General features: G+C 48.1%; 1 protein-coding gene across 1 annotated transcript in view; it reads right to left on the bottom strand.

The window, feature by feature from the left end:
* LOC138104490 (voltage-dependent calcium channel subunit alpha-2/delta-4-like) overlaps positions 1-16,377 on the bottom strand; it is a 57,376-nt gene that overhangs the window by 28,504 nt on the left and 12,495 nt on the right. The window contains exons 6-13 of the mRNA XM_069003786.1: positions 14,731-14,893; positions 12,943-13,074; positions 11,931-11,991; positions 11,345-11,495; positions 9,717-9,791; positions 8,759-8,848; positions 1,955-2,068; positions 838-916 (exon numbers count right to left, since the gene is read on the bottom strand). Coding sequence (XP_068859887.1) covers positions 838-916; positions 1,955-2,068; positions 8,759-8,848; positions 9,717-9,791; positions 11,345-11,495; positions 11,931-11,991; positions 12,943-13,074; positions 14,731-14,893 — 865 coding nt within the window. The remainder of the gene's footprint in view (positions 1-837; positions 917-1,954; positions 2,069-8,758; positions 8,849-9,716; positions 9,792-11,344; positions 11,496-11,930; positions 11,992-12,942; positions 13,075-14,730; positions 14,894-16,377) is intronic.

Here is a 16,377-nt window from a genome sequence, read left to right as displayed (position 1 = left end):
TCAACAGTTTTCAGCAGCAAATGCTCCCATGCCTTTCATGGTCTGCTGGAACCACTGCTCAGGATGGAAAACAGTTTGTACCCGACACCCAGCTTCAGTTTTCCCTTCCTTTCCCTGTTTAAACAGGACACTGATGTAACAAGCACCCCTGTCTCCAGAGGCCAGGTCATGCCCAAACATGGATGGCCTTTTCCCCCCTCCCTTTCTTCCTTTACTCTTGCAGACTCTGACAGTGCTAACTTGACTTTTTAACTGGCCCCAATGCATAGAGGTGACTCACCTACAGTGGATGGATTTTCTCATTCACGTAATTCCACGCTAGTTAGAGAGAACAGTGGGTTTGGGGTGGGATTAACAAGCTATTTTGGTACCTCAGTGAAAACCACTTACACACAAAGAATTTGGCCAGGATACAGGGGTTAACCTACAGACCTTGTGAAAATTGCTGTAAAATCTTTAAAGCAGCAATGCTTGTTTTATATCTCAGCCAAAAGATGTCAGGCTCTCTGACAGAGCTTTAGACAGATTGTCAAAAGCCAGCAACTGGGACACAATAAGCACAGGGACTTAGGTGGACTACAGCCAGCATGAATCTCGGTCATAGCGTCCCTTGGCACGGTGACAGGAAAATGCGGTGGCTCAGCACGGAGGACTTGTGTTAGTTGGACACAGGCACCCTTCACGTGGGCCAGCAGGGTCTGCTTTTTCCTTAGGTATCTTCCAAGCAAGGGCTCGTGGGCCCCAGCAGTAGTGGGTAAGCCTTAGAGGGGTGCAGGACTGGCTGCAGCCCACGTGTGACGTGCGAGATGGAGACGGGGAACCGCTCGCCCACGGCACCTTTGTTGTTGCAGGCGATCCATTTCACATTCGGGGCAAAAGTGACCTCCCGTCCGATGAGGTACGTGAACACCCGGACCTGGGAACAAGGATGCAAGGACAGGAGAATTAGGCTGTAACGTGCTACCAAACCCAAGTGGCTGAAGTTTGGCATCCCCTTTTCCACTGGTGTGAATGTGGCGAGAGCAGTAGCTCTGCCTTCACAGAGACAGGAGCCTCTTGTGCCATTTGTTTCCTGTTTTGTGGCCTGGAACTTAATTTCCCATTACAATAAGGCCAGAAAGCCAAGTAGCACCTGGGATCATCTGAATAACAAAGCAAAAGTGCAAATTCTGCTTGATTTTATGATAGCAGCTCTGCCAGGCACTCAGCAACCACATGCAGAGAGATTTACAGCTCCCAGGAATCCTTTACCCAGGGGAACAGCTGCCCACATGAATCATTTAGAGAGAGCTTTACCATTTCTCTTGAGTTTGACCACCAAGAAAAGAGCCAATCCTGAAATAAACTGTTTCAACAGCCCCCTGCTCTGGTCTCTCAGTAGGCTGCTTCTCTCCCTTTGTGCATTGCTGGGATGAGGTAAACAAATAAATCAGAAGGGTTTAGGATGAGCAGTGGTCTATTCCACTTGCACAGTCAGCTCTGCTAATGCAAGCCTGTAATCACAGATTTCAGAGTAAAGAGGGCTGGAAGGCACCTAGAGAGGGTGTTTGGATCATTCCCCTGGCCACCGTAAGAACTGGTAATAGCCAAACCTTTCCTGAACAGGACCACTTATAAACAGTCTTGCATGGGATTAAAACTCTCTGCAAAAGTTGGTTTTTAATTTTGAAATACTCCAGTCAGTCTTTATAATCTCATCAGGAGAATGTTTTGATTACCCACACCTTTAGAAAAGAAAGTGTATGAAAAAGAAAAGCTTCCCTGACCTAGAGATGTGTGTTTGTAATCCTCTCACCTCAGAAATCACCGCAGCATGCTCCTGCCTGGCTGCTTGGCTTGCATTTACAGTCAGGAGCACATGGGTAGGCAGGTACTGGAATATGTGAACGCTCAGCTGTGCCTGGTACCCTGGCCCCTTTCCCCTCCCTTTCTATTTATCACTTCCCAGACACACCTTCCGATCGGGCCAGTTGTATTTTTCAAACACAGCTTCATAATCCTCCACGGCTCCATCGGTGATCAGCATGATGGCTTGGTTACACAGACCTCCTTGGCCAGCATCTCTGAACTGCAGACAGAGAGGGAGAGCACTGCTTATCCCAGCATAGGCTGCTTCTGAGTAACTGCACCCTATTTATTCACGGTGGGCCAGATCGACTTCCACTCGCAAACCTCACACTGCTCAGAAACAGGATTGTGTTTGCACGCTGTATATAAATTTTTTATTTATACAGCCCTGCCTGGCACATGCAGACACAGGAGGCTTTGCAGAAGTAAAATAATGAGGAGAAGATAAGTGTTGTGGAGGAAGGGTGCGATTCCCTGCTGCTTCACATCTTGCACAGTCGCATTAGTTTATGCAAAACAACTATAGATCGACCATAAACATGGCAATTCTGATTTGACAGCAATAACTGTCACTCTTTATGGCAGAAAATGTGAGAGGAGTGGGAAATCAGACTCGTTATTTCAGGGTGAATCCATCAATCTGCCAAAGAATAGCAAAGAAAGGCAGGAGCATATGAAAAAAGAAGGCTACTGCCATTGGAGCTGGGAAAGGTTATTGATGTGCCAGATAGAGAGGCCCTACACTGACATGACAGATGACCTGTAACCTATGCAAAGGTGATATTTAAGGCAGAGCAGAAGTGCACCAGGCCTCTGGTACAAATGCTGACGTGCTCCCAAGGGCACCTGCAGAGGTGTTGGGCAGACATGCTCCTACAAGCAAGCCAGACCCTGCCTGTCCAGCCAGGCAGAAGCAGCTTTGGAATGCTGCCTGTGTCCTGCTCCTGCAGAGCCGTGTGCCTCCCATGCCCTCAGGTACCCGCTCTGGAGAACTGAGGGCCTTATGCAGCACCAACAGAGTGTTAAAGCCAGCAGCAGGGGCAGCTGAGCACATCCCAGGGACAAAACCGAGCAGCCACTTCGCTGCAGCTCCCAGCTCGGTGGCACTCTGAGCTTCTCCTTGTCCTGCCTCTCACTGCTTCTATGCCCTGAGCAAGGAAAAGCCTGATCAACAGAGGAGGGTACAGAAACTGATGCAGAGCTAAAACATTATGGGAAGAAGGAGACATGGCAGGTCCCCTGATAACGAAGATTAATGAGAGGCAATAGCACAAGATGAAGAGTATACAGGAGCCCAACTGAAGGGTCACTAAGGTTACATCAAACAGCAGCAGTTTTAAACTGGAGAGAATAGTCATATCTTATAAATGAGAAAAAAGGTATCCAAGTGGCAAGATTAATTGCATAAAATGAAATCCCTGCACGGGGGAGCAAGAGCACACACCATGAACTGGGAGTTTTTAGATGCTTTAGGGCTCAATTCACAATTCCTTTTGGGTTTGCTAACACTGTGTTACGACAGACAAATGCCTTTACCAACGTGGCTGGTCCTGTGGTTGCACTGCAGATGAACATCACAACCATGAATACCTCGAAGCCAGCTCTAAGCCCAGATCCCCCCAGTAATTTCACCACTCCTACAATTACATCTGTGATTGTCCCTTATTACGAAATTACCAGTGCTAATATCACCATAATGTCACCTTCTGCCAGCCTCTGTGTTACCAGTCCTGCCTCCTTCAGCTTTACACTGCACCTGTAACTATACTGCAGGAAGCACGGATTCAACATCTGCTGAACGACCACAGGGATGAACCCCTCTCTGGCTGTGCCACTGCTTGTAGCAGTGTCCAGGACCAGGACAGATGACCATGAGTGAGAAGGGTGCTGGAATAGGGTCATTCCTAACGGGTTGTTCTCAGGTGAAACATCTGTGGGAAATACTGAGTCAGGGTGAGGCGTTTGGACGTGCTCCTCCTCCCTCCTGTCCCCACATTCAGAGGGGAGACAGACAGTAAAGGCTGAGGGTGTACAACAGGAACAAGCACAGGATGCTCTTAGGAGCAAGGCAAAGGAGAAAAGCAGGTGAGAGCCACATGGGATTCTGCTAAAGACCAGCAGGTAGGAAAAAAACAGAGCCTCAAGTGAGCTGTTTCTAGGACAGAGATCAACTGGGTGCAGATTAGCAGAGAGCACAGACAGTGTGAGCGTCCACCAGGGAGGCACAGGGGGCAGGAGATCCTGTCAGAATGAGGCTCAGATCACAGATACATGAACCTTGTTACGAAAGCAGCTTATTCCAAACTGTTGCAATCTACAACATGTTTGTTCAGATTATTATTAAATTAACACTTAATTAAGGTCACCCACCATTTCATCAAACTACTTAAGATCTCTTCATGAAGCTTACTTCAGAACTCATAATACTGAGATACTGAGAAATTAGACGTTGTATCAGAACCAGCAATCTCCTAATTACAGGAGTAGATGATATTTTCAACAGGGAAAATGAGATCATCAGTGTCATAGAAATGGAGATTAAAAAGACAGATTTAGAAAACAAACGAACAAGAGGTAATCCCTGGTTTTTAGGTCCTTTGTGACTGGCTGCAGCTGTAGCAAACGATCTGACAGCACTCACATCAAGCTCTGAGCATATTTCCCTGCTCTGACTGCAATCTCAGGAGCATGAACGAAGGGGAGGTGAGGAATAGCATGTCCACAGAAGAGATGTCTGAAGGAATGCAGGCTAGAGCTGGGTCTGTGAAGGAGGCACAGGGCTGTGTGCTCTCCTGTATAACTTCAGTCACGTTGCCAGGACTAACAGGCATGATCTCATTAATTCAGGGTCACAGTCTCTTGTACTCCCTTGTTTGCTCATTGCCTCTTACTCTGCAGTTACAGGCTGGCACAGAGCTCCTAGTGAAGCAATAGGAACCATCAGCATCGCTCAGAGATGTGCAGGCACGCGTGCTGATTATGTGCACATCTGACCAGGGCACTGAGCAGCCCCTCTCCATCTCCTCATGGCCCATTATTATGCAGACCTGCCTCTGGAATGGCCTCCAGAACTACTGAAAATTCAAACTTGGTGGAAAGCGTCTCATGGGGAGAAAAATCAGCAGTAGACAAGAAAATAAAGCCAGTGAAGAAGAAACAAGAAAGGGCATTAAGCAAAATAGTAGGAACTGGTAAACAGGAAATTCTGAGCTTTGCATATCCTGAAAAATATGCTGTAGAATCCAGGTCCATAAAAATGTGACTGGAATCAAGAAACAATTTATAAGTGTTCAGAGAAGAAGCAAGAAAGGGAGTAAAAATAATATGATGCCAGATGATAAAAACCAGAGGGAAATGGTCAGGCAGAGATGCTTTAGAGCCTCCATACTTTATCATCAAAAGGATAATATTGTAGTGCCTGAGTATGCACTGAAGTAGTAAGAAACAAAGAAAAGAATGAATAAATTACAGGCAGGGTCACAAAATGGTAGGGTTAAAGAAAAAACTAATTGAAAGTATTTGAATAATCTGTGCTCAGCGTGAAGGGAAAGAATTACAGAAGGTGTAGCTGAACTACTTGCCTCATGGGCTGAGACCTGACTGGGACCTATACAAGATCCCAAAGGATGAAGAAGGAATCAATAGAAAACACAGAAAATAGATGGATAAATTGTCCTTAACCATCTAGCATGCTACTAGAAAAATTAGTAACACATGCATCTTGTGAGTGTGTAAATGAAGTGCTTCCCCACACAAGTGGGACCTAAGAGGCCACAAACCTTTGTTTACTTAAATCAGCACACAGGTTCATCCTTTTTACAGCCCCAGTTTGCTCGAGTAAGGCAGAATTGTATGTCTCACTGAAATCCAGTCTGTTACCAGTTTCATCATCCTTTTTTCACCTATAGTTATTTGGAATGACCCACTCAGTTAACCTCAACGCTTATGTGATTTCGGAGATCGGCAGAGAGTCCAGGCATGATTAAACCTTGGTGATAGGAGGAAACATCATTCCAAGGTGGCCTTGGAAAGCAGAACTTGGCTTTTCTTTTCCTCCACAGCATGGGAAAAGCAACAGCTTTCAAAATACTTGTTCTGAGCGTATCCTGAGAAAGGAGGACACACGCACATGGGAAAGGAGAGGCAGCGGCTCAAACGCAGAAGAGGAGGGTGGATACTGCCTGGGGAGGGATGCTGCAGAGACACATCAGCTGGATAGGAATTAACAATGTGACAGTGCCTGAAACAAACGTAGCTGTTGTCTTACGTTGTGTTAAGAGGACGAGGGTGTGTAAAACAGGGAAGGCAATTATTCTGCTCTGCTTAGCTCTTGATAGCTCTCAGCTGCAGCACTCACACGCTGTTGGGAGCATGGTGTTTCAGGGGAGGCAGCCTGGAAGCAGAGCAGGGCCAGAACAAAGGGGTAAAAATCCTGCAGGGAAAAAGGGAGAGAACAAGACGGGCCAAGCTTGTTGAAACAAGGAAGAGAAGATAGCAGCAAGAGAGATTAAAACTTAATAAATAAGAAAAGACCTCAAAAGATAGCACTTGACACCTGAGGATGTTGAAGCACTTCATAAATGTATGCTTAAGAACATGGTTTCCCTGGAATGCATATTTTATTGAAACCACTTTGTTTGCGGCTAAATTGAAATAGAGTTCAAGTGGTTTATTGAGCATGGCAGAGAGGGACAGGGGGCTCTGGCTAACTGTTCTCCTGAAACTGGTCTGCAAATTGTGTCATGGATTAAAACATGCCCTGTCTCCCCCAGAGGATAATGGAGGAAAACAAAGACAGTGAGGGATTTGTGCTCTTCTGCAACCCCTCTTTGCTAGAGTAGTTCTCTGCTGGGCTATTGATTCTGTGAGCAATTGGACTGAGGAAAATTACCAGGGAAATTTTGCAGCCACTTTCATTACAGATATTATGACTGGTTGTCTGTTGTAATCAGCAAAGCCTGTTTCATCAGTGTGGTGTCACAATTTTCATTCTCTCGCGTGTGCTCCTGTGGACAATAATGGGAGAGCCTGCGAGGAGCAGGAGAGAATGGGAATTCTGTCTGATGAGAAGGGGGTGGTCAATTCCACCAAAGTTCCCCTTTCTCCTGCCTGCATGACTGCAGCAGCACAGATTTGTTTCAGGGCACACTGAGGACAACCCTTTTCCTTTGCTATTACCAACAGAGGTGGTCTAAGAACCTTGAGGAGAAGATTTCAGAGAGCCCTTAAACCACATGAGCACTTGGCAGGTGGCACCCTTTCACCTTCAGCTGTGGTACTTGCAGAGCCTGAGGTGCTCCAGCTGCTGCTATCAAGGCACTCTGTAGATAAGCCTTATCAGGGAATCCACAGTCTGGGGAAGGCTGCCACAGAACAACAGGAATGTGTCCACACTTCCATGCTTACATATGTGCAGCCTCTGGAGCTGCCACATGTGCACAGAGACAATGTCTGTCCCTTCTGAACGCCACCAGAAATCCTGGCATGAAGATGCAAAGTGACTTGCAAAGAGGTCCTGCAGGTCTCCTGCTGCACGTGCAGCTGTCCCACAACTGGTTGGCAACACGGCTCCTACCTGAGGGCTTCAGTGGCCTTGGGCTGAGGTCCTGCTGCACTGAAGGGCACAAAACCACAGCCCGTGCTGCAGCGAATGGCACACGGCAGGACAGCTGGAGCCTGGGAAGGAAAGCTCTCTGGAAGAGATATGGAGCCCTGCTTCACACATTTCTTTGATAAAGGTACTGTTTGTGAACCACTGCTCTTTGGTGTAAGCCATTTCCAAGGCACAGGAAAGCACGACACCTTTCCTCATCTGCAGGTGCTCAAACGCCTGAGCCAGACAGATCCAAGGTGATGGCAAAAGGCACGAGGGAAGCAGTACTTCACCTTGTGAGTGAATAACAGCAGAAGGTTTTATTGCCACTGGGTGCTGCACTGTCCAAGAGCAATCTCAGAGCTGTTTTGAGCTCATTAAGCAAGAGAGGATCAACAAGAATCAAGATAAGCGGTGACTACTAGAACTGTTGACTGCATTTTTTTTAATGCTAAATAGAGAGAAAAAATAAATTCTTTACCCACCAAGGAGTTTCTTCTCTATTACTGCAGTGGAGTCACATTAGTCCACTGGGGTGCATGGGCAACACTCTCTCCCTGGAGGTATTTTTGATTCAGAGGACATTTTGTCTCAGCTTTTAAGGCCCCTTCCAACCCAAGCCTTTCTGTGATTCTATGATCCACTAGCATCTTTAGGCCAGCCCCACTATGGACAGTGCCGTGAGGGGATGGGGGTGTTCAGCTGGTTCTTGCTCCTTTTCTTGTTACCATTCCTTAAGAAACAGAATTAAATTGTATGTTTACCTCCAGGCTACTGAATTTCCCATTCACATGAGGCAATGAATCATTTATGGTTCTTATCAGAGGGCATGATCAGAGTGATTAATTCTCCTGTACCTGTGATTTCTTCCCCAAGCACTGGTACTCAGCAAAGTGACATTGAAATAAATCTGAAGAATAATCTTTCATGTCTTCGTCATCATCTACTGCTCACTAATAACATTACTTACAGCCAGAACTGTGGCCCTCAGCTGATCAGTTATATTTTATTGCCACCATCTGTAACAGTGCCTGGGCAATGCCCAGTTGTGGGGCTCATTACAAAAACTCAGGAGGCCCCAGCCTTGCTGGCTCCTGATCCTCCCTGGGCAGGGACTGGTGGCTGTGGACATCATGCACAAACCAACGCTTCCCCTAAGATGGGTGAGCCCTGCACGCTGCTTGTCACAAATTTGGGATGTGTGGGATTAGCTCATGCCCGCTCCCCGCTGCCACGCCCTGAGGGATGTGCTGTCACTGGCTGCAGGGGTGGGCAGGGACACTCGTGCCCCACACAGGCATCAGCACCAACTCTTACCTCTCTCAGGATTTTGAAGGATTCTGTCAAAGCCTTGCTCACAGTCCCCACTCCTTTCGCCTGCAGTTCCTCCACCAGCTGCTTGAAGTGCTGGCAAGAAGAGGGAAAAACCCAGGAATGAGTTGCAGGCAGGGTGTTCCCTGTGACCAGGGGAGGAAAGGGTAGCCTGGAAAAGGTTGTGCCCATGCAGCTACAGCAGGACTGAGTTTCTCAGTCTCTGGACCAGCAATCCATGTAAGATCATGGAAGGCGCAGAACTACTGGAAATCTGACCTTCCCTTATCTGCCCCTTCAGGAAAAAAACATCCTGTGCACCCAAAAGCAACAGGATAGGGAAAAAGCAAAAATCTGAATGCTTGTCTATGACTTAAGAGGCAGTGATCTGCTTAAAGGAAGCCCTCTCTGCAAGATAGGGTCTAGAAGGTTTAGGAATCCTTTGGGAAACACTGCAGAAGACTTCACCCTCCGGAGTCATACTCTGTGACCCAGGGCTAAGCTGGGAAAGAAATCTGGTTGTTGAAGGCATGGAAGGATGTATTGATACAAACTAAAAAAATTGAAAGAGGAAGGAAAAAAAAACCAAAAACCCAGAGAGAGAAGCTAAAACTACCAGTCAGCCCAGAGGGTGGTTGAGCACCTGGACACAGGCTGGCCACCTCAGGGCTGCTGAACCCTGCTGGATCAGAGCACCAAAAGCCCTCCTCAGTGGGGACACAGGGAAGCCTTTGCTGCTGCTCACCCCACCAGCTGACCCCGTGTTGCAGCAGCTTGGTGTAAGCCAAGGTGAGCCACGGAGCCAGCACACACCTCTGAACTGGTGCTGGCTTCTGAAGCACAAACCCTGCTGGGAGAGGGTTGTTCCTTGTCCCTGGAGCTCCACCTCACAGCATCTTAACCCTGTGCTCTGCTTACATGAAGAGAGCTACCTGAGTTCCATTGAGAGGGGCCCGGTACTCACCTCTCTGTTATCTCTGTCTGCTTGGACCAGGATACCCTTAAAACAGGGTTCAATAAAATGAACATAATCATTGTACTGCAAAGAGAAAGCAAAAAGAAACAGGTTGTCATGGGAGAAAATTCGCAAAATGGGCTCGTGTCCTAGGTGGATGTTCACAAAACAGCATGGAGAATTATACCATTTGATACCTATTTCCCTTAAAATTGTTTATAGTGATCACAGCAAATTAGGATTTTGAAGAATCTTCTGTTTGTTTAAATTAATGCATTAATTCTGGTGTTTTGCTGAGTTCTAGCATATCTACATGTACAAGTTCCTTTTTTTCCTCCACTCACACCATAAAGTTTTTATCCACACTCTATGGACTTGTATCCCTGGCCTTGCTTCTAGCACTTTTTGCACTTAGTTTTGACTTCCGGAGATTTTGTGAGTCCCCAGCCACCAGCTGAACCTTGCAACCTGAAGTCTGAAGCCTCTGGTGCACGGCTGAACAATAACAAACCAGGTTAGCACACACCCACTGAACTGGGATAATTAGGGGAGTGGATGATTCTAGGCTTTTACATGGGAGGTGAAGCTTGGCAGTGCCCCTGTGAACCTTTTCCTGCAAGGTTCAGCAGAGTGCAGTTCCTAAGAGGCCACTGATGCTCAGCTGATCAATGGGAGCTTAGGTCAGGCTATAATGTCTCTGAGCCAGTGGGTTCTTGGTGTGAGTGCAGTAAAGGAATATATATATATATATAAACCAGGGTATTTCTGGGGTTGTTTTTGAAGAACAGATGATATTTCAAACTCCTTAATGACTCCCCCCTCCATTTTTCTGCCAACACTGTTCACTCTTCCATCTGTCCAGTCATATAAAGACAGAATTGTTGCCACTGGAGTTTCTAATTAGCTAGCATAAGAAGCTATCAACAGAAAGTAGAATTTATATCTCAGTGGCTGTGCCCTGGCAAGCTAGCATAGAAAGAAGCCTGGGGAAAGAGATGGTGTTTCAATTAGCTTTGAAAACTAGAAGGTGAGGAGCCTTTAACATGGCACCAGTCTTGGCATGAATAATGGAAAGAACTTTTGCTTTCTGTGGTCAGTGGAGCTGTTTCTCTGCAGGTAACCAGCCCATCCTCACCCTGCCAGGGCTTAAAAAGGAAGAGAGTAACCCTGAGCTTTCATGACCAAGCTCAATGCAGGCCCAGCTGATGGACTCAGAACCATATGGGCAGCCTGGCAGGATGCTGGAGCACAAGAAGGCATAGAGTGGTACTTTCCTAGCCTGGAAGTGTTATCCTGAGGATCATACTGCTGCTGCTGGACCCAAACACAGTGTTATGGCAAGCTGGGTGAATTTATTAGCTCAGGTCCTTGCTAGCTCGGGTGTCTCTCTACAGCCCTTTGTTATCTGTTGCAGTCACATCCCTAAGCAAGCAAAAAGATGCAGCCAACATCCTCTGTGGAGGAGGGATGAAGTGACCTGGCAGCCACCCTGCTGACCACACAAAGCTGGCTTGCCAAGGGTAATTTGGGTTAATCCCCCACCCAGCACAGGTGCTGCTGTAGGTAGGTCACTGTGATTTGCTGAGGGGATGAGGCACAAGGGAGACAGCTCAGCACCACAGTGGAGACAGACATACTGCAATGATGTTGACAAAGTCGTTTTCTCCCAGAGTATCCAAAATGGTGACGATGGTGTGCTTGGCAATGGTCATCCTCAGGCCCTTCATGCTGCCACTGACATCCACAATGATGACAATGTCCTTGGGAGAGGTGGCTGCTTGGATGTACCTGCACAAAAAAGAACACAGAGAAGCAGGGTGAGCAGCCAGGGAGGAGGAATGGTGGACATGCCACTGTCACACTGTGCCAGCCACAGCACAACATGCACCGTGACCACAGCTACCCAGCAGCATCAGGCTGCCCCAGCACCTCACTTCCCACAGACTGAGTAAACACACCACAGTTCTGAAGGCTGAATATCCCCTTCTCCCAGTCACAGAAGGGTAATTTCCATGTGGCACACGAGATGCCACAGGGGAAGCTGTTGCTGGCAGCTGGCAAAGCTTCCTAACCTGCTGTTACCTTTGTTTATGTACCCCCCACCTCTGGCAGGAGCGCCACAGGACACCAATTATTGATCAGCAACTCACCAAGGCATCACCTTGGAGAAGGGGGAGAGAGGAAGGATGACAGATGCTTTGGCCAAGGCTCTCCAAAACTTACCAGCCACGGTTCCTGCAGTCAAAGGAGATGACTCCGTTCTCATCTGGTAACCACTTTATTCCTGAAGAGAGCAGCAAGAGGAGCAGTCAACACACACAGGCAGGCAGGCAGGCCTCTGCTCCTGCTCTGCTGCTGTTCCCTGCTGAGCCCTGGCTACCCCAGGGAGCACATGAGTCTGGCCAGCCACAGCAGTGGCCACTCTGCAGAAATGCAAGCAGAGCTGCTCGGGCTCTGGCAGTTCTGAGTAAACTGTTAATTAAATTCCCATTTAAAAAATGTACCTAGGCATAGTCTGTTCGAATTTGGGAAGCAATTGTGTGTACTTTGGACTTTGTCATTTTGATGTAGTTCTCAACAACAGATATTTTTTCTCCCAGAGGGTGGTTGAGAGCATAAAAAAAAGCAGCAGGGGCAGGGATGCATCCCAGATTCCCTGCTACAGGCTCTGTTCACAGCCCTCTCTGCTTCCCCCTTCCCCAGCACATGCCAGGTCACGGGCATGCAGCCACCTGACCAAGTGGCCACCAGGCCAAGCTGCAGCTGCAGAATCTCATGGGTTCCTCCAAGCACTGGACCTCCCTCCTGTGCCATGACCTAATGTGCCACTCACAGCTGGTGAGTGGATAACCAGGCAGGCTGGCCACTGCATCTGCCACCTGTGTCCTCAGAGAGGCTTTGGCCACCACTCAAACCCACCAGGGAGCCTGCAGCATAGCCCTGCTGTGGTGTTTTGGGAGCTTTTTGGGGGACCCCTGCCAGCAGACTCCTTTGGGGTTGCATGGGCAACGTGCCTGAGGGGCTGGTTCTAATGGGAGAAAGTGGTTTATGCCTGCTGGATCCTACTCCTTCAGCCTTATCAGCCCATGCAGGAGTATTTTGCTCACTGCATCCTGCCCTTCTTGGGGCTGTGCTGCCCCAGACTTCCCAAATTGCACTCTTCTGTGGCACAGACCCTGTCCTGCAAAGCTGTTGTGTTGCACTGAAAGAGCAAAGCCAATCTCTACTCTTTTACCTGGGTAGAGCCTGAAGAATCCAGTGGAGCTGCCAAAGTACTGCCAGGTCAGTGTGGGATCCCTTTCAAAGTTGTCCACAAAAATAGGATTCAGGGCTTCTGACATGTAAACTCCATTAAGGATGGCAGGGTCTGTGGGGAAGAAAGGGTGTAAAAGAAGGGAGGACGTCCACCACCCCGATGGAGGAGAGGGATGGGAACAAAGACAGCTCCAGGAGGAATGCAACCTTATCCAAAGCTTTTACACTGATACATCCCATTCCCTGCCCACTCAAGGGAATCCTGGAGGCCAGGCCAGACCACCACTGGCCACGGCAGGTGATGTCAGCTTGGTCAGACACCATTAACCCCATTTCTCCTTCCAGTCTTGGCTGCCCTTGAGCACTGCATCTGGTTGGAATAATGCCCTCAGAGACTCAGGGAGGCCATCACGGTGCTGAGCACAGCTGGCACACCCTACAGGCAGTGATCAGCTGCTGCTGGACAGGGGACATGTGGCTCTTGAGAAGCAGCTGCCTGATGCATCACTGACAGCCTTTCTACAGAGACTGTCTACATTTACACTAGGTGTAATCACCTAGGACAGAGGAGCCCTAGGATTTACACAGTTGCACTCTCTCTCCTCTTTTCCTCCTCAAATCTGTCTTTTCTTCTTTGCCTGCCATTTCTTTGACAAAGCCTGGGCTGTCCTACCATGCCCCCATCTCCTCAGAATCAATAGGAAGTTGCAGATTCCAAGAACTCCGAGGAGGCAGCCTATATTTGGTGTCTGTGTTGACTCACTGCCTCAGGAGACCAAAGAGCAGCAGCAGCAGTAGGAACAGGGAATCATGAGAAACTGGTCATTGTCAGATTAACTGTGTTTGTGTTGAACAGAGTGGAGCTTTGACCTAGCACTTCCTCTTTAGTCACTTTACTAAAGGCAGTTTTGGTCAAAAGGAGGAAAAAACTGGATTGTGACTCCCCAGGGATGAAGCCAAAGTAAGTCCTGCAGGAACGAAGAGCAGAAATGCTGTGGAGAGCCAGGGTTGCTGCTGTTTGCAAGAGGGGGAGTGAGCACTGGGGGACACGGCTCCCTGGAGGATCCCTGGGCAGCCCTCCTCCTCCACACCTCCTGCTCATCCTGCAGCCACAGCCAGAGGAGCTGGTTGGTTCATGGTGAGGTGTAGAGGCAAGAAATCAGCTGGCTGGGCCAGTGCCTCTCTGCTGGCTGGCATTTGACCACCTCTCTCCATGCTCTGCTGAGGGCAGCAGCCTGCTTGGTACCGTTCTGCTGCTCCTACCCACAGCCAGCTCTGCTGGTGGCTCTGTTGTGAGCAAAATTGTAGGGTCTGGGGCTGCCAGACCACATGGAACTGATTTAAAATCATGGGGAAAGAGAACTCCCTCTATTGTGTCTCTAAATAACAGCAGTTGTGAGCACAGTCACCAATGAGATTCTTGACAACTAAAAGCCTTCACAGAGCCAGCCCTTCATCCAGAGTGACAATTGCCAATAAAGTCTCACCACAGTTTGTCTCACAGCAACTTTGGTTGGGTAGAGGACCTGCAGGAGAATACTCTGCCCACCATAAGAGGTTTTCCAAGAGCAGATTGTACCTAAGCCCTGTCACAGTGACAGTACAGCACAGACATGACTGTCCCTTGGTCAGCACCTTTCCAACCCTGCTTTTTTTTTTTTTTTCCCCTCTGTCAGTTGTTGTTTTTCTATCCCCATCCTTGCTTCCAGTATTAATGCTGATAATTTGCACACCGACCTCCCAGCAGTGAGAAAGTAGAGGCCATTACCTTTGTTGTAGACATTGGTGGGGAGCTGGATATCGCTGTAGGTTGTGTTCACCAGCAGGTTATTGAAATGCTCATTTGGCTCCAGAATGAATTCATCCCCAAGCTCCACGTAATTGTCATTTTCATCCTTATTGTTAATCAGGAGAGAGTTGTAGTAATCAAACTGTTGATGAAGGCAATGGAAGAGAGAAAGACAAAGAGGGAACAGGACAGACTATTACCAGCACTGCTGGGAAAAGCACTCTTTAAAACAAAGAGGGGACATACGGAGAATCAGGGCTTCAAAGAGGATCAAAATGAGCAGCAAACAAGCTGTTACCAACTGGAAGTGTCAAGCTGCCCAAACGATGGCTCCTGGCCAGTTTCTTGTTGTCCTGTGCCCGTATGACCGAAAGCACTGTCAATGGCAGGAGCAGAAGAGCCACTTAGGAGCAGAGGGGCAGGGTGGCAGACTGCTGTGGCCCCTCAGAGGTATTTCAGGGATTAGCTGGAAAGGTGGAGTGTCTCACTGGGTCTGGCTCCCAGGTTTACCACAGGACACGGCAATGCCGACCTCACCTGCCCTGTCCCTGCAGCTGTCACCGAGTTAACTCCTGGTGTACATCCAGCCAGGATTATCCCCTCATCCTGTCACTGCAAGGAGCAGGCACTCATCAAGAGCAAAGGATCAAGCAGAAGGTGCTCAAAGACAATGCAGTGTGCCCCCTGTGAAGGTCACTGGAGATTTACCACCTACAGCCACTTTAGTACATTCAGGGCATTCTTTGTCCTTGGGTAACCTGCGTTTTTAAGATGTTTTTGCTGACTTTATCTGAGCCAGAGGTTATGTAAGGATTTACATTCAAGCACTTACAGCACTCAGAGGGTGCAAATGGAGTGTGCAAATACAGAGTCATGTACCTCAACTCACCCATGACCCTCACTGTGAATGCAGCTGACCCAACTAGCATGACTAATGGGATTCTTTTACAAAAAGGAAAAAAAAAAAGGCAAGATGAAATTAGTAACTAGCTTGATTTCAGGGAGTGTTTTCATTCCCAGCACTGAGACATGTACTTGCAGGGGTAGCCCATCCATCTGCTAAACTGTCTGTGCTTGTGCTGTGGACAGAGGGCTTCCTTCCACAGCCTTTTCACTCCAGCTCCCCTCACCAGCCATAATCCCATAGCTTGGCCACAACAAACAGTTATTAACAGAAAGCCAATTATCCAAATTGCTTGGGCAGCACCAAACTTTCACCTTAAGGGAAGTCCTGATGAGTGGGTGTCTGTCTGGTACAGCAAAGATGATGGGAGCTGTTAAGAAAGATGGTGAGAAACTCAGTTCATTTGGATTAACGGATTGCTGTGGGTATTTGTAACAGCATCCTCCTCATTGTTCATTCACACTCAATTTTTAGCTCATTTTCCAGTCAAGTAACCCACAAAGTGCCAGCTAATTTGCTCTAAAGCGACAGTGTTGGCTGTGCAGTGAAAGTAATGCCAATAATATCATGCAGCCCAATGTCTTCCCGAATCCTTCCCCTCCCAGGGCCAAAGGGACTAATCTTCTCGGTGTTTCTGTGTTTGGGATCTGCCAAGGATGTCTCTTACTCACAGTAGTCTCTAGACAAGCTGAGTGTCCTGAGAAGGCGATTCCTGACCTGCC

The sequence above is a fragment of the Aphelocoma coerulescens genome, chromosome 1A, assembly GCF_041296385.1.
Source record: "Aphelocoma coerulescens isolate FSJ_1873_10779 chromosome 1A, UR_Acoe_1.0, whole genome shotgun sequence".
In the NCBI taxonomy this organism is placed as follows: domain Eukaryota; kingdom Metazoa; phylum Chordata; class Aves; order Passeriformes; family Corvidae; genus Aphelocoma; species Aphelocoma coerulescens.
The sequence above is the reverse complement of the archived record's forward strand: the minus strand, read 5'-3'. Positions and strand labels throughout refer to the sequence as shown.